The following is a 19,001-nucleotide window of genomic DNA, read 5'->3' on the forward strand; positions in this document are numbered from 1 at the left end:
GGATGAATGATGGTCCTAACTCAAAAACAAGCTAAGGTCACCAGAAGCAATTCTGACATAAACCAGTTTATGTAAATTTACCTTTTGGTTAAGATACTAAGTTTATCAATTTTTTATCAGTATAAGCTTCTAAAATTTGTTAATGACCAATAAATTCCATTTATTTAAAAGTTTCTATAACTTTGAACAACTAGAACAAAGTTATTTAGTGGAGTTTTTCAGGCTACCTGTAAGGAAGATGTTACATGCAATAAAGAACAATCTAATTTGGTTTTATAAAAGCAATGGAAATTACATCTGAATGTGTTTCTAAGTAAAAAAGTTTTGGTATAAAAAAGTATTCTACTAAGATATTGACTAATCAGGCACCATTAGAAATAAGGTTTTCTGATTAAAAAAAAAGCATGATTGAAAATATTTTGAAAGTATAACAGACTTTCTTGACACAGAAAATTAAAGTTTTCTTTGATACTTCAAGATTTTAGATGATAAAAATAAAAAAATAAATAAATCTGAACAGAATTAGGGTCTCAGTTTTGTATGTAAGAATACTGGGAACCAGATAGTAAGTAATGAACCATCTGATAAGCAGAAAGGCAAGTATATAGTACGCTTCTCCCCAGCAATAGACCTTGTTAAGAAAATGAAAAAGTGAGCCATAGCTTGGCAGGAAATGCACCAGTAAATGTAGCTGATACAGAACTTGTATCCAAAATATATAAAGTACTCTTTCCAATTCAGTATGACAAACAACTCAACAAGTAAATGGACAAAAGTTTAGAACTGATGTTTTAGAAAATAATATTTTCAAATGGCCATTAAGAATACAAAGAGGTATCACATGTCATAAATCACGAGGAACATGTAAATTAAGACTCAGGAGATAATATTACATTACCTTTAGAATGACCAAAATCAAAAAGACAATTCAAGTGTCAACCAGAATATGGAATGAAAAAAAATTCTTGTACTTTATTGGGAGGAATGTGAAAAAGATTACTTGGTAAAGCAGGTAGTAGTTTCTCATGCAGTTAAGCATGTACTTTATCATATGGTCCAGTATTTACAATGGGAAATTAAAATTCATACAAGGACTTGTACACTAGTGTTTACTTATTTATTATAATCTAAAACTAGAAACAATCCACATGTCTATCAAACTGGCAAACAGATAAAATAGAAAACACTATTCAATAAAATACTACTCAGTGCATACTTACCCATAATGAGAAGAAATAAACTATTAATAAAGCATAATGTAAGTAAAATAAGCCAGATGCAAAAGAATACCTAGACTTCTGTTTATATGAGATTTGAGAATGATGTAAACTATTATGATATGAAGTGCATCAGTATCTTCATGGGGTTGGCAGTTGAAGGAAGAATTAACTACAAAAAAGAATGAAAGGGCTCTTGCAAATGATGGAAATACTCTTTATTGTCACACAGGTTTACATATTGGTCATGTTTATTGAACTCCTCTATGGGGGACCACCTCTGAGCTATTTGCATAGCTTCTACTCAGCCTTGAAGTCAAGGAGATTTTGGTCTGGCATTGCAAGTCATTTTGTGGTTTATTACACAAAGCATGTGACCTCAGTCTTTCCTGGGGCATAGAGGCTGCTCTGTAGCTCCAGAGTTGGGCATTATCCATTGGGCTTGGACAGCCCACCCCTGCCTTATTTGGTGAAGAATATTCTATGGAAAAGCCTTTGTGTATCTCCCATATAAAAATAAAAATGCGGGCTCACTTTTTCTCTCCTTCTAGTGTGGAAGCAGGACCCTTAAGTTTGCAGAGCCAACCTGCCTTCGATCTCAAAATTATTTCTGTGTCTTGTGATTTGTATTTTGCAGCCAGCTCACTACATGCAGGAGAACACAGCATATCTTGCCTGTGTGGGCAGTGGGGGAGACTACTCACTTGAAATGAGTGAACTTTATTGTATGTAAATTATGCTACAATAAAGTATTTTTAAGTTTTTTAAAAAATGATTAAAAATAGAGACAGTTGGAAGGATATCCAAATAAAAGGCTCAGGATACATAGCTATAATGTAGAACAAAGACAGTCTTCCAATTTTTGAAAGCTAATTTACATCTACCCACACTACAATGAAGCTATTTTGTAGGTGAATGAGAAAATCACTCTGCCTGATATGAAGACAAACCACTATAAACTAATTTCATCAACAACAAAAAAACCCATTTAGCATTGTACATGCATTCTAAAGAGCTCTTCTTTCTATAATATTTTTAATTTGTTCTTATTAGCTATACATGACAGTAGAATGAATTTTGATATTATATGTATGTGGAATAGAACTTCCCATTCTCCTGGTTGTACATGATGAGGAATTACATTAGTCATTTATTCATATAAATATTCCAGATCCATCCATTTACTTGAAAATGTCATAAAATCATTCTTCTTTATGGATGAGTAATATTCCATTGAATGTGCATGCAACACACACACACACACATATATCACATTTTCTTTACCCATTCATCAGTTGAAGGGCACCTAGGTTGGTTCCATAGCTTAGTTATTGTGAATTGAGCTGCTACTAAACATTGATGTGGCTGTGTCACTTTATTATGCTGATTTTAAGTCCTTTGGGTATAAACCAAGGAGTGGGATAACTGGGTCAAATGGTGGTTCCATTCTAAGGTTTCTGAGGAATTTCCATACTGCTTTCCAGAACAGTTGCCTTCCTGAGGCTTAGAAAGTTGAGCAGAGAACCCAGGTGATTGCTTTGTATCTCAAAATTTAATTGGGAAATTTTGCTAAGTTGTTGAAAATTTTCCTTACAGAGTCTGGGAGAGAGCTAAGACAATTGATTCAGATATGAAAGTAAGGGCAATGTCATACTGAGGAGCCAAAGAAACAATACCTGTTGGGTATATTACTATAATTTAATATGCAGCATTTAAAAATAGTTTCCTAATTTTCAAGCCTGTTTTGGCATTGTCTTAAAAACCACCTGAGGAAATTTATGCATTGGTAATTTCATTTGCCCAACTGAAAATTACTTTATCTACTTTGAAGAGATAGCTTATAATGATTGCCACCAAAATTATTATTTTAGAGTACATTAGCCTTCTGAATGTCCACATTAGTTCTTTAGTTTAATTATTTTCTGTATTTGTCTCTTTTATAATCTTTTTCAATGGGTAAAATCATTTTTGTTGTCTCCCCTTAGCTCATATCCATTCTAAGGAGTTATGTGTGGGATTTCCAATAATAAAATCAGATTGTATATTTCATTAGTGAACTCATACGTTCACTAAGCAAATCTTTCAAAAATTTAATCTCCTAGAAACAGTAAAGAGAAATTACATGGCCAATGTGTCTGGAGTTCTGTGGGGTTTTTGTTGTTGTTTATTTTTTTGCTTTGATTCTGTCCAACTTAACAGTAGACAATCTTAGATAAATCTCTTAACACTCCTGACCTTGGTTCATTCAATAATAAGGATACTGGTTACTTCATCTTTGTTTTTCCACCCTAAAATAGTAAGAATGACATTTTAGGGTAAGCTATACTGAAATTTTTGACAGTGTTTCAGCAAGAAGAAAATATACCTTCATTGGCTTTTTAATAATGTACTGCAATTAATCTGGGTAGATAAATTATATTTACTGAAGCTTGGATGCATTTCTGGTAATAGGTAGATATTGTGGGGCTTATGATTGTATCTCTGCTATATTTACTTTTAACATGTTATATTTTCAAGTTAAATAGAAGTCACAGTGTAAGGCTCAATTTCATTATGGATTAGTACATTATATTATTTTATTAGCATTTTTAAAATAACCATGATCAACAAAAGAAAGGGAATTTGTTATAAACTTTTATTAGAGAAAAAACAAAAGTACAGACAGACCCTCATGACCATTGTAGTTCTCAGGTTCCAGATAATATTCAACAGCCAGAGGAGAATATTTTTTAATGTTTGTGGAGAAATTACTTATACGAAGGTCAAGGGCATTTTACCAATTTTATGTTCTTTCCACACAACTGAGTCTCCCCATACAATTAAGGCTCTTGAATCTAGTAACACCTGTTTCCAAAGACTTGTCTGACTTCCTGGAGTAAAGGGTCCTCAATGTGTAGATGAAGAGAATACACATTAAGAGCTAGTAATATTTTTAAAACTTTTCTCTTGTCAACACCTCAAGTCCACTGAGGCCATCTAGGTCATTTTCAGACAGTTTTGTGCTGAATGTCAAAAGTGGTCCAAGAACTTAGCAGTGGAAAAATAAATAGTGGTTGGAACATGAGGGTCACTTCATAATCTTGTTAAATTCTTCATAGCTTCTACTTTCTCAGAACAACTAAAAAATGGCAGAGGGTGGTGGGGCTTCCAAGGTGAGTTTTCTTTTATTTCAATAATTACCACATCAGAAGCACAACCTTCTAATTCAATCTTTGTACCTAGAAGCTAGCACTGCCTTTGGGTAAAGAGGATGCAGTGAGGCAATGCACAGAAACTAGAAGATAAAACTTTGAAAGAAGATAATTGTTACAGAATCTTTAAGTGATAGATTCAGATTTTTGAAACCATTACATAAAGTTGTCTGTTGCTGTTTTTGCAGGGATAGTGACTGACCAAAAGAAGATGAAACACAATGACCTTTAAAGAGCTAAAGTGATATTCAAGTAATAGCTGGAGGACAGTCAGAAAGTCCGGGAAGAATGATTTTGAGTCAGTTTAATCTTTTTTTTATAGAGTCTAGGGATTATTTTTATGAAAATGTTGGCTCTAAAGCAGCGTAAAAGAGTGCTAATGGGTTGAAAGCCAAATGTAAATGACATAACTGGAATAACAGGATAATCACAACAACCACTACCTAAGTTTTCATCTTTTGTTTTCCCAAGATATTAAATATGGAAATTTAAAGGCAGAATATTAAGGATGAAACAATAAATACCTCCTATTCAGATATACTACCTGCCCTCTCTTTAACATCCTCTCTAGCTGAAGGCAGAAGAACAATGGGGAAAACATATGGCCCCAAAGAAATCACAGAACATGCTTGCCTTGAACAGAAAGGCACTATGGCCACAATAATAAATCCCCTCTATAGTTGAAAAAAATAACCAATAGTCTCATTCATCATTTTGTTGAGTAAATGTACCCAAAGAATCACAATATTTTTATATCTTACTATGTCTTATATGCTCACCAGCAAAACATAATCTCTGGTAAATAGAAAATTAACTTTTTATAGTAAAGCACTTCCTCAAAGTAAAAAAAAATCTGCATTACATAATTTTTACCCTCAACCAACCTCTTTTTATCTTCAAATATATTAAATTTGACAGGAACTAATGGCTTAATGGTTTTCCAATAGAGGCCTTTATGTTGGAAAAAAATGTAAGGTAAACTTTTACAAACAAAAATTCACCAAAACCAATATCAATAAAATTTTAAAATATCTTTAAAGGCATTTTAAGTAAATATAAAGCACTTCTTTTATAAATAGTAAATTTCTCATACCTGGGGTGTAATTCAAAAAGTCCCATAATTGTTCTTCTTCCATGTAGCTCACAAAAACATTTCCGAAAGTTTGTGGAGAAAAATTGCAGTGGTACAGCACTTTAAATATGGCTTCTGTCAAGCTGAATCCTTGGTTCAGATTATTTTCTGTATCAGAAACTTGGTCTTGAAAGGTGTGTGCTAGAAAAGAATAAAAACAATGTAGTAAGGTAGGCATCAGTGAATGTGATTAAATTCTTATCAGTCCAGCATAATGCTATGAAATGTATTTGATTAATATTTGCATAAGAGAAATACCACATTCTTTCAAATCAATGGTCCAGCTAACCCAATGAATGTTTGCCAAACCCATTGATCCTGTCATTTCAAAATGGAGAAGTTTTTCGATTGGCTCCTCAATAAAACCACATATGGAACTCTGCGAAAATGGGGCCATTTTAAAAAAAAATATTCTAGTTAGTCATATATAACAACAGAATGAAATTTAAAAATGGTGCCATTTTAATTGCTTTTTTCAACTCTCTTCTTGCTCCATTATGGCTTCCTCAAAGATCAGTAATCAGAAATTTCTGTACTATTGCATCTATGGGATGGATGGAAAGTTGAAATAACAATTTCTATTTTGTTTGGATAAGCAGCATCATAATGAGCAAAAATACTTACTGAATAATGATAATGTCAACTTATATCTTGTATAAATGTAATCTAAAGTATTTTGGAGTGAGTACATTTGTTTATTTTGGCTCATTTGGAAGCTGATAAATTTTATGTTTCCTCTCAATTTTATTTCTGGGATTTGATTTTAATAATCTAGAGGAGCTCACTATCATTTGAAAAGTAAAAAATACAACCATAGACTTTATGCAGAGAGCCTTTATTGGTTTTTCTTTCTAATATTCATTTCAAACAAGTTTTTTCTTTATCTAGTTATTCAAGCCCCTACCCACCTCCCTTGCCCTATCCTTAACATGGTTTACTTTGTTGCCATTACCAAAGGTGGGCATGTGACCAAGACCTGAGCAATTGGAGCCTGACATCTCCCATTAACAGTGATCAGTTCAGGGATGGGCAGGTAACCAATGTGACAAACTTCCTCAGGGTTTTTGGTGGAATAATTGGTGGAACAATGTTCTTTTTCTAACCGATTTGCCTAGCTAGTTGGAAATTGATGATTGCTATTTCAGGAAGAACTTGACTGAGAATGATTCTCATTCCGTAAGAAGCAGAATCAAGATATGAAGATTCCTGATGTGATGACACTGAGAACCTGGATTCAGCGCTGCTTATAGATGCGTGTTAGCTGAGATGATCAATTTCCCTTTTAGTTAGATAGGCTAATTTGGATTTCTGTAATTGAATTCTGAAAGGTCTTGATTTTTTTCTTTTTGAACCAAGCAAAACTGTTAAATGGAAAATATTTCGAACTCAGGCACCCATTATTTTATGTTTTTTATTCAAATACTCTCTGCTGTTCTCTCTACTTTCCCCTCTCTCTAATTCATGTTAAGTACAACGATCCATTATCCTTCATGTTATTCCTGTGTTTAAACCTTCCCCTATGACTCCACTTGCAAAAAAATTCCTTGGCATGATGATTCACAATTTCTACAACATCTTCCCAAATTATGTTCCAAATCCCAAATATCTGTCCTACCACAGGGTTTATTTGCTATTTCTTTCAAATGTGCTCTCCTGTATCCTTTTCTTTGGCCTATGCTATTTCGTCAGACTAGAATGTGGTCCTCCAATAAAACCACTATGATTCCATAAATTGATGAACTGACTGATTGTTTACTATATGTCAGTTATTGGATCAGGTGCTCAGAACTTCACTTGCCTGTAATTCACTGACTGTGCACCTATGTATTGTTATTTACTTGGGGATGGGATGATAAAACAAGTAAACAATAATTATAGCAATGTAAAGATAAGTAAAGTAACCTTCCATCCTGGTTTGCCTGGGGCAATCTGTCTTATGTCTTATTGTCCTGGCATAAATACTACTAGCATCCTCCTTCACTCTTAAAAACTATCAGTTTGAATGACAAATTCATCTATCACCTAATTCTAAGCGCCTTAAATATAAAGCAATGGGAAACACAGAGAATAATGTTTTACATTTTGCGGGGCAGAAAAACAAGATCTCTCTCAGCCAAACCTTTAAGGAGCAATAGAGTTTATCAGCATGCCAAAGTTGAGGGGGGGAGGACTTTCGGAAAGACAGAAGAGGTGGTGTAATAAGAAGCCCACAGGCATCTGCTGGGGGTGTGGAAGTGAGACTGCTGGGAGGGAGAGGGAACTGAAGCTAGTCAATCAATGAAGCATGCATGACAACACATAACGTGGAAAGAGGGGTGGAAAAGAGCAATGGTTACACCAAAAATAACAAATATTATTATTACTTCTACTATTGTGAAAATGTGTGGACATACTTCAATGAATTTTTTTCTCCTATTTTCCTTTGCCCTAAAGAAGTCTATTTCTATTTACTTTACCCAGGAATTTCTGTTATTTGAAAAGTGCAGATAGACTGAAGTCATTTATCTTCTTGGACTTAAAAAAGAAAGAAGGAGAAAAGCTAAATCTATTGAACAATGTTTAGCTTGAACTAATAAAATAGTCATTCTTGTAGACCATAAAAGGAAAAATGTTGTCACTACTATGTGATTCCCAGTGAAATCATATGTTTCCTGGCAGGAGAGCAGGGGTGAGTTTGGATTGCTCAGTGAGAAGAGTTCTGAAACGAGAGAGAAATTTCTGGGTCTGCAAGAAAGTGCGCCTGTGTGCTCTTGCTGGTAGTGCTTAGGGAGGCTTGCCTGGGTGAGGCGTAAGGGAAGCCAGGTTGCTGACATGGGCTCTTGACCTCACAAAAGGTTTCAAACATATTTCTGCATGCAGAGGAACCAGCTGGAGAGGGATAAAATGTCTCTCTGAGAAACTAGATGTCCATGCAACTGGTGATGGATAGAGCTTCCCAGGGCCCTGTGTGTCAACATCATCTAGGGTGAAATGCCAAGGATTAAGTAAGAAGGATTGAGTGCCAACATCATCTAGGGTGAAATGCCAAGTGGGATGGGCTGACAATCCTCAGAAAGTTGCCTTAAAGACAATAAGTAATTCATTCGTGTGCATCTGAATTTATGAATTCAGATTTATACCAGCTCCATAAAAATGAAATTACTATTCACAAAGTACTTAATGTATGCCAAACATCACATAAACTGCTTTACATCTCCTTTCATCTTCAGAATACTTTATGGAATGGGTGCCAATTATCCTAGATGAACAAAGTAATCCTAGATGAACAAAGTAAAATTGAAACAAATTAAGTAAATTGTCCCAAGGTCACAAAGATATTAGGAGTTTGCCTGTACTATTTCTGTTATACTAGAATCCCAAATTTCTCAAAGCATGCATTGACATTTTATTGACAGTGACCTTTGAATGCACTGCCCTTACTCCAAGCCAGGTATTTTGTATGTGGTAACATATTGCCTTATGAAAAAATAATTTCATGTAGTATTTTACATTTTCTCATTATTTCATTATATCTCTAGCACTATTTTATGACTTTTTATAATCTAAATTTTTATGTGTGATTGGCTTTAGGTATCTCCCAACAGCTCCTGGCATAGTGATGTGTATTTAACTAATATTTCAATACTAAAGAAGGAAAAAAAAGATGGGAGTTAGATCTCTAAGGCATTTTGGGGGGTGCTTTGGTTCACCAAGAATGACACCTAACTGCCTCCTAATCATAACATTCAGAGAGCTCTTCTTCATGGAGCTTCACCCTGTGCATATTTTCTGGATCCATTTCCACTGCTCTTTTGAGACCACTTCTTTCTTGACTTCCTTATGGCCATGCCCTGTTGGTTTCAGGGTACCTTTCTGGCATTCCTTTTTTGGTAAGCTCTTCCTCTCTTATGGTATAGAATGAGACTTGGCAAAGTATTGCTATAAAGGGCCAGATAGTAAATGGTTTACATTTTGGGAGTCTTTTGTTTTTTGTTCTTACAACACAAAAGTAGTCATGCACAATGTGTAGGTATAGGGTCAAGACAACATTGGAAGGAAACAGTATTTATGAAAATGGGTGGGGCAAAACTCAATTCAAAATGGATCAAAGATCTAGAAATCAGGCCAGGAACCCTGCATATACTAGAAGAAAATGTAGGCCCAACACTCCAACATATCAGCTTAGAAACTGACTTTCTTAATAAGACCCCTAAAGCATAAGAAATAAAATGAAAAAAAAAATCAATAAATGGGATGGCATCAAACTAAAATTCTTCACAGCAAAGGACACAATCAGGAGCATGAAGAGAGAGTCTACAGAATGGGAGAAAATCATTGACATCTGTAACTCAGATAGAGCACTAATTTATATATAAGTTATATAAAGAACTCAAAAAGCATAGCACCAAAAAATAATCCAATCAATATATGGAGAAAGGAACTGAACAGATGCTTCAAAGAAGAAATATAGTCAAAAAATAAATGAAAAAAATGTTCAACATCTCTAGCAATTACATAAATGCAAATCAAAACTATACTGAAAGTTCATCTCACTCCAGTCAGAACTGTAATTATCAAGAGTACAAGTAACAATAAATGTTGACAAGGATGTAGGGAAAAAGGTATACTCATACATTGCTAATGGGCCTGCAAACTGGTACAACCACTCTGAAAAGCAGTATGAAGATTCCTCAGAAAACTAGAAATGGAACTACCATTTTACCTAGCTATCCTATTTCTCAGTATATATCCAAAGAATTTAAAATCAGCATACTACAGTGACAAAGCCACATCAATGTTTAAAACAATTCATAATAGATAAGCTATGGAACCAACCCAGGTGCCCTTCAACAGATGAATGGATAAAGAAATTATGATACATATACACACAACAGGATTACTAAGCCATAAAGAAGAATGACTTTATGATATTTCCAAGTAAATGGATGGATCTAGAGACTATTATGCTAAGTGAAATGAGCCAGTTCCAAAAAATCAAAAGTTAAATATTTACATCTGGGTTAGTCATCCTACCATCCTTTGACTTTAAAGGTTCTTTTTGTGCAAATCATGCATCTATGGCTCTCATCTTGCTCTTTCTTATCCTTGCTGAATTCCCTAATTCTGTCTAGGACATTGCTATCTCCTATTCATATCCAAGCTCAATGTCTTAGCAGGAATTAATTCTTCTCTAGATTGTTAGATATAAAAAAATAAATATGTCCCTGGTCTCATCTCTTTCTATATAAGAAATCAAATGTTCATTTACTTCCATAATGTCCCTTCTCTGTTTCCAACATTATTAATATAATTTAGGTTTTCTTACTTCTTGTTTTAATGAAAACACTACCCAGAATACACATTAAATCTAGCCTCCCCTGGTAGCCTTTTAAAGTTCACCATAATCATATGCCTTACACATTCTGGCCTACTATCTACTCTTAGTTACAATATTCCAAATTTCCACTTTGAGCCTCACTCATCATCTAATAAGGACAGGATGGTGAGTAACCCTCAGCAGGTTCTACATACTTTCTTCAGGTCTATGTCGCTGAAAACTGGTGAAAACCAAGACTTTTGCCAGGTGCTCACCCACAAACGTGGTTTTTCCTTACCTTTGAATATCTTATGTTGTTGGAATATTTTTGTGCTGTCCTTCATTTGGATATTTCCTATTCTATTAAATGCGACTCAGTCTCAGTTTTATTATTTTAACTTGCATCTTATGTTGGTTCTCATGACATTCAGGACATATCACTCCAAAGGACTGCATCTTGGCAGAAGCAGGCTGTATAAGAATTCTCTTTTTCCTCTAAAGTATGTAATAAAACCATCATTCCAGAACTACTCTCCCTATGCCAGGAGGAAGGTCCTTGTCTCTGAAGACATGGAGACACAAAGAATAACCTGAACACACAGGCCTATACTAAGGTCCCGCTAGTTTACTGCCATTAGTTCATACATTTGTCTAATCATACTTCTACACAACAGTTGACTTTTCATAGAACTTAAGCATAAAAATATAAAGCTTTCCCTGTCTCTTTGGATCTTTACTTTAGAAGGCTCACATGGAATGTAAAATTAACATTAAATAAATATTTTAGCTTTGTCAATCTTCCATTTATTTTAAGTGCCAGAGCCATGAACCTTGGAATGGGTGAGGAAACATACTATCTTTACTTTCCATTACTCCCTTTCATTTTGCTTCAAACACAGGTCTAGCCTTTTCTTTTTTGTTTCCCTCTGCCTCCTGGGATGGACATTTTTTTTTCTGATATAAAATCCTCCTGATGAGGGGCTGGGGATGTGGCTGGGGCTGGGGATGTGGCTTAAGCGGTAGCGCGCTCACCTGGTATGTGTGGGGTGCTGGGTTCGATCCTCAGCACCACATAAAAATAAAATAAAGATGTTGTGTCCACCAAAAACTAAAAAAATAAATATTAAACAAAGGGGAGAAATGAATTACAGTAGATGGGGTAGAGAGAGAAGATGGGAGGGGAGAGGTTGGGAGGGGGGATAGTAGAGGATAGGAAAGGCAGCAGAACACAACAGACACTAGTATGGCAATATGTAAAACAGTGGATATGTAACTGATGTGATTCTGCAATCTGTATATGGGGTAAAAATGGGAGTTCATAACCCACTTGAATCAAATGTGTGAAATATGATATGTCAAGAACTATGTAATGTTTTGAACAAACAATAATAAAAATTTAAAAAATAAAAATAAAATAAATATTAAAAAAACTCTCCTGATGAGCTCTTCAGTGGTAAAAGAGATATTTAGCTCTAGATCTACCTAAAGCACCCATGATTTCAACAGGTGTTATCCACTTTGCCTCTTTCAATCAATAATTTTGCGCAAGACATATTGTCCCATTAATCCACATCTGAACTGGGCTGTACTCTCTTTAAAAACATTTTTTTAAAAATTTATTTATCTATTTTAACTTGTTATACATGACAGTAGAATTCATTTAAATTCATAGTACACACATAGAGCACAAGTTTTCATATCTCTGGTTGTACACAAAGTAGAGTCACACCATTTGTGTCTTCATACATAGCTTAAGGTAATGATGTCCATCTCATTCCACAGGCTTTCCTAACCGCATGCCCTCTCCCATCCTCTCCCTCCCCTTTGTTCTACCTAAAGTTCCTCCATTTCTCCTAAGCTCCACCTGGGCCCCTGCCCAACCCCATTATGGATCAGTATCCACGTAGCAGAGAAAACATTTAACATTTGTTTTTTTGGGATTGGCTAAATTCGCTTAGCATTGTATTCTCCAACTCCATACATTTACCTGCAAATGCCATAATTTTATTCTCTTTTAATGCTGAGTAATATTTCATTGTGTTTATATACCACATTTTCTTTATCCACTCATCTACTGAAGGGTATCTAGGTTGGATCCATAATTTAGCTATTGTGAATTGTGCTGCTATAAACATTGATGTGGCTGCATCATTGTAGTATCCTATTTTTAAGTCCTTTGGGTATAGATCAAGGAGTGGGATAGCTGGGTCAAATGGTGGTTCCATTCCCAGTTTTCCAAGGATTCTCCATACTACTTTCCACATTGACTGCAACAATTTGCGGTCCCACTAGCAATGTATGAGTGTGCCTTTTCCCCATATCCTCACCAACACTAATTGTTGTTTGTGTTCTTAATAGCTGCCTTTCTGACTGGAGTGAGATAAAATCTTAGAGTGGTTTTGATTTACATTTCTCTAACTGCTAGAGATGTTGAACATTTTTTCATATATTTATTGATTGTCTGTATATCTTTTTCTAAGAAATGTCCAGTTCCTTGGCCCATTTATTGATTGGGTTATTTGTTTTTCTGATGTTAAGATTTTTGAATTCTTCATATATCCTAGAGATTAGTGCTCTATCTGATATGTGTGGTGAAAAAAATGCTCCCGTTCTGGAGACTCTCTCTTCACCACACTGATTATTTATTTTGTTGAGAAGAAGCTTTTTAGTTTGAATCCATCCCATTTATATTAATTTTATTTGCTATAGGAGTCTTGTTAAGGAAGTCAGGGCCTAATCCAAGATGATGAAGATTTGGGCCTACTTTTTCTTCTATTAGGCACAGGGTCTCTGATCTAATTCCTAGGTCCTTGATCCACTTTGAGTTTTGTGCATGTTGATAGAAAGAGGTTAATTTCATTTTGCTACATACGGATTTCCAGTTTTCCCAGAACCATTTGTTGAAGAGGCTATCTTTTCTCCAATATGTTTTTGGTGCCTTTATCTAATATGAGATAACTATTTATATGGGTTTGTCTCTGTGTCCTCTATTCTGAACCATTGTTCTATAAGTCTGTTTTGGAGCCAATATCATGCTGTTTTTGTTGCTATTACTCTGTAGAATAGTTTAAGTTCTGGTATAATGATGCCACTTGCTTCAGACTTCTTGCTAAGGACTGCCTTAGCTAATCTGAGTCTCTTACTTTTCCAGATGAATTTTATGACTGCTTTTTCTATTTCTGTGAGGAATGTCATTGAATTTTGATTGAAATTGCACTAAATCTGTATAGTCTTTTTGGTAGTATGGTCATTTTGACAATATTAATTCTGCCAATCCAAGAACAAGGGAGACCTTTCCATCTTCTAAGGTCTTCTTTAATTTCTTTCTTTAGTGTTCTGTAGTTTTCATTGTAGAGGTCTTTCACTTCCTTCCTTAGGTTGATTCCCAGGTATTTCATTTTTTTTTTGAGGCTATTATAAATGGGGTAGTCTTTCTAGTTTCTTGTTCAGAGGATTTATCAATGATGTGCAGAAATGCCTTTGATTTATGAGTGTTGATTTTATATCCTGTTACTTTGCCGAATTTATTTATTCATTCTAGAAATTTTCTGGTGGAATGTTTTGGATCCTCTAGGTATAGAATCATGTCATCAGCAAATAGTGATAGTTTGAGTTTCTCTTTTCCTATCTGTATCCCTTTAATTTCTTTTGTCTAATTGCTCTGACTAGAGTTTCAAGAACTAAGTTAAATAGAATTGGTAAAAGAAGGCATCCCTATCTTGTTCCAGTTTTTAGAGGGAATGCTTTAAATTTTTCTCCATTTAGAATAACGATGGCCTGGGGCTTAGCATAGATAGCTTTTATAATGTTGAGATATGTTCCTGTTATCCCTAGTTTTTCTAGTGTTTTGAACATGAACATGAAGGGGTGCTACATTTTGTCAAATGCTTTTTCTGCATCTATTGAGATGATCATATGATTCTTACCTTTAAGTATACTGATGTGATGAATTACATTTATTTATTGATTTCCACATGTTGAACCAACCTTACATCCCATGGATGAACCCCACTTGACAGCGGGGCACTATCTTTTAAATATGTTTTTGTATTTGATTTGCCAGAATTTCATTGAGAATTTTGCATCTATATTCATTAGAAATATTGGTCTGAATTTTTCTTTCTTTGATGTGTGTTGAGAGCCACAGCCAAAGGGGCCCCAGAAAACTTCCAGCTGCCAGCAAACTCCCAGCTGCCGGCTGATGATTGGCTCACAGTGGCCCCAGCAACATCTAGCTGATTGGCTCCTCTGTGGTGATGTTCATTGGGCTGTTTCCCTGCCCTTCAGACTGCCAGCTGATGATTGGCTCACAGCGGCCCCAGCAACATCTAGCTGATTGGCTCCTCTGCGGTGATATTCATTGGGCTGTTTCCCTGCCCTTCAGACTACGGAACTGCTCATTGGGGGACTTCTTTGGCTCCGCCCACGCGACCCAGCCAATCGGCCTCAAGAGCAGGAGGATTCGGGGAGGTGGTGTGGTTTGTGTGGGGAGAGGCTTCTGGAAGCCAGTGGTGGCAGTTGGGCTCTGAGGGTTTTTCCTGAGGAGCTGTTTTGTTTGGCGTTTGTAGTTTTAAAAATAAACTTTGTTTCTTTTGACAAGTGGCTCCTGAATTGTGCCCAGTCAGACTGCTGCATTTGGTGGCCCGTATGGGGAACGAACCCGCGACCTTGGCGTTATCAGCACCACTGAGCTCACTGTGGGCATTCCAAAACAGTTAAAAACAGATAATGCCCCTGGTTATACGTCTACTTCTTTTAAACAATTTTGTTCATCATTTGGCATTACTCATATAACAGGAATCCCATACAATCCACAGGGACAAGGCATAGTTGAAAGAGCTCATCAAACTATTAAAATGTACTTATTAAAGCAAAAAGACGGAATTGGGAAAGGGTATATATTCCCCAAAGATAAACTTAAAATAACCCTTTTTACTCTAAACTTTTTAAATTTGGATTCATCAGGACTTAGTGCTGCAGAAAGGCATATGTGTCCAAAAAATGTACATAAGCCCAAGGTACTTTGGAAAGATATTCTAACAGGACAGTGGAAAGGTCCTGACCCAGTAATTGTCTGGAGTCGGGGGTCTGTTTGTGTGTTTCCACAGGAAGAACAGCAGCCGATTTGGATTCCGGAGAGATTAACTAAAGTCCTGACCCAGTGATTGTCTGGAGTCGGGGGCCTGTTTTTGTGTTTCCACAGGGAGAACAGCAGCCGATTTGGATTCCAGAGAGATTAACTAAAGCAATTTCTACAGACCAAAAAGAAGATGATTTGGCTCAAATCCATAACAGCTGATATCCAAAACTCCAATTTGGCTATCCTTACATCTGCAACAGAACCAGGATGCTTTTTTCAATATCTATTTTATTCTATTTTGTTTTTTGAGCTCATATAGACCTAGGTTAATGTTTTGCTGATCAGTTCTATATATTTTTTTTTTACTATAGAGTTTTTAAACATTGCAATGGAGATTTCACCTGTAAAAAGTTATAAGGCCTTTACCATTATGTTATGTGTTGTATGTATTATATTATGTGTGCACACTTGTGTTTTGTGTTTGAATGTACATATGTCCATATATCATATATGATGAGCGCTCATAAAAAAAAAAAAAAAAAAAAAATGGATCCAAAAAAATTTTTTTTTTTTATTCACGTGATTTAAATGGTTTAATTTAAATTGGGTAAATAACTGTTAAGAATTGTTTTAATATGTAAACAAAAAAAGGCTAACAGATCTGTTTGTTTACTTTCACCTATCCTTTTCATTATATTTAATAATTCTTTTCAAGATAATGTAAATTGTTAAGAAAATTGTTTTCTTTTAGTGCCTTCTAGAATGTTACACAATTATTAATATTATCCATTATTGTCAAAATTCTTATCTTCATCCCAGTGCCGGTGGAGATAATGTAAATTGTTAAGAAAATTGTTTTCTTTTAGTGCCTTCTGGAATGTTACACAATGTTTTCTTTAGCCATTATTGCCAGAATTTCTATCTTCATCCCAGTGCCAGTGAAGACAATGTAAATTGTTAAGAAAATTGTTTTCTTTTAGTGCCTTCTGGAATGTTACACAATGTTTTCTTTAGCCATTATTGCCAGAATTTCTATCTTCATCCCAGTGCCAGTGAAGACAATGTAAATTGTTAAGAAAATTGTTTTCTTTTAGTGCCTTCTGGAATGTTACACAATGTTTTCTTTAGCTATTATTGCCAGAATTTCTATCTTCATCCCAGTGCCAGTGAAGACAATGTAAATTGTTAAGAAAATTGTTTTCTTTTAGTACCTTCTAGAATGTTATATAATTTTTTCTTTAGCCATTATTGCCAGAATTCCTATCTTCATCCCTGTGCCGGTGAAGACAAAGATAAAACTAATCTATAGTCTCTGCAATAGCCATCACTGAACCGCTTAACTCACTTGTATGCATTGTGAACTATCTGTTGGTGCAGCGACTTGTGGTAGTGTTGGAGTATTTTTGCTGATGATGTCATCGGTGGTACAATTTTTCCAACAAGAGCTGTCAATTGGCTTGGTATATCTTCCTCTCTTCTGCTTGTCATGATCGTTCAGCTATTTGGGGGCCAACAGAGGTGAGGCAAAGAACCTCACCCCCCCGCTGGTACCTCTCCACAGGTGTGGCTGTATACTGGACCGGTAGTCAATGACGGGTAAGATCCAATTACAATGGTACCAACCTAAGACAGGAGGCTGACGCCCTGAGGTCAGCTCATCCGAAGACGGGTAAGGACCATATGTAGTATTGGACAACCTAAGGCAGGCACGGTCCCTAAGCCACATGCTTGTTGTTTAAACAGAGAGGGGGAGATGTTGAGAGCCACAGCCAAAGGGGCCCCAGAAAACTTCCAGCTGCCAGCAAACTCCCAGCTGCCGGCTGATGATTGGCTCACAGTGGCCCCAGCAACATCTAGCTGATTGGCTCCTCTGTGGTGATGTTCATTGGGCTGTTTCCCTGCCCTTCAGACTGCCAGCTGATGATTGGCTCACAGCGGCCCCAGCAACATCTAGCTGATTGGCTCCTCTGCGGTGATATTCATTGGGCTGTTTCCCTGCCCTTCAGACTACGGAACTGCTCATTGGGGGACTTCTTTGGCTCCGCCCACGCGACCCAGCCAATCGGCCTCAAGAGCAGGAGGATTCGGGGAGGTGGTGTGGTTTGTGTGGGGAGAGGCTTCTGGAAGCCAGTGGTGGCAGTTGGGCTCTGAGGGTTTTTCCTGAGGAGCTGTTTTGTTTGGCGTTTGTAGTTTTAAAAATAAACTTTGTTTCTTTTGACAAGTGGCTCCTGAATTGTGCCCAGTCAGACTGCTGCAGATGTGTTTTTGTCAGGCTTTGGAATCAGGGTGATATTGGCCTCATGAAATGAGTTTGGAAGTTTTCTCTGTATATCATGAAATAATTTGAGGAGTATTGGTATTAGTTCTTCTTTAAAGGTCTTATAGAACTCAGCTGTGCATGCATTCCATCTGGTCCTGGACTTTTTTTGGTTGGTAGGCTTGTGATGGCATCTTCTATTTTATTGCTTGAAATTTATCTGTTTAACTTGTGTATATCATATTCAGTTTGTGCAAATCATATGACTTGAGAAATTTGTTGATGACTTTGCTGTTTTCTATTTTATTGGAGTACAAATTTTCAAAATAATTTCTAATTATCTTCTGTATTTCTGTAGACTCCATAGTGATATTTCTTTTTTCATCACAGATGTTAGTAATTTGATTTTTATTGCTCCTTCTCTTCTTTAGCATTGCTAAGGGCTTATCAATTTTATTTATTTCTTCAAAGAATCAATTTTTATTTTGTCAATTTTATCAGTTGTTTCTTTTGTTTCATTTCAGCTCTGATTTTAATTATTGCCTGAATTCTATTGCTTTTGATGTTGATTTATTCTTTGTATAGGGCTTTGAGGTGTAATGTTAGGTCATTTATTTGTTGACTTTTTCTTCTTTTAAGGAATGCACTCCATGCAATGAACTTTCCTCTTAGTACTGCCTTCATTGTGTCCTAGTGATTTTGATATGTTGTATCAGATTTCTCATTTACTTCTAAGAATTTTTTTAATCTCTTCTTTGATGTCTTTTGTAACCCATTGTTCATTCAACAGCATATTGTGCAGTCTCCAGGTATTGCAGTAGCTTCTAT

General features: G+C 35.8%; 1 protein-coding gene across 1 annotated transcript in view; it reads right to left on the minus strand.

The window, feature by feature from the left end:
• Kiaa0825 (KIAA0825 ortholog) overlaps positions 1-19,001 on the minus strand; it is a 378,474-nt gene that overhangs the window by 203,122 nt on the left and 156,351 nt on the right. The window contains exon 16 of the mRNA XM_077800531.1: positions 5,502-5,681. Within this exon, the coding sequence (XP_077656657.1) occupies positions 5,502-5,681 (180 nt within the window). The remainder of the gene's footprint in view (positions 1-5,501; positions 5,682-19,001) is intronic.

The sequence above is a fragment of the Urocitellus parryii genome, chromosome 1, assembly GCF_045843805.1.
Source record: "Urocitellus parryii isolate mUroPar1 chromosome 1, mUroPar1.hap1, whole genome shotgun sequence".
Classification (NCBI taxonomy): Eukaryota; Metazoa; Chordata; class Mammalia; order Rodentia; family Sciuridae; genus Urocitellus; species Urocitellus parryii.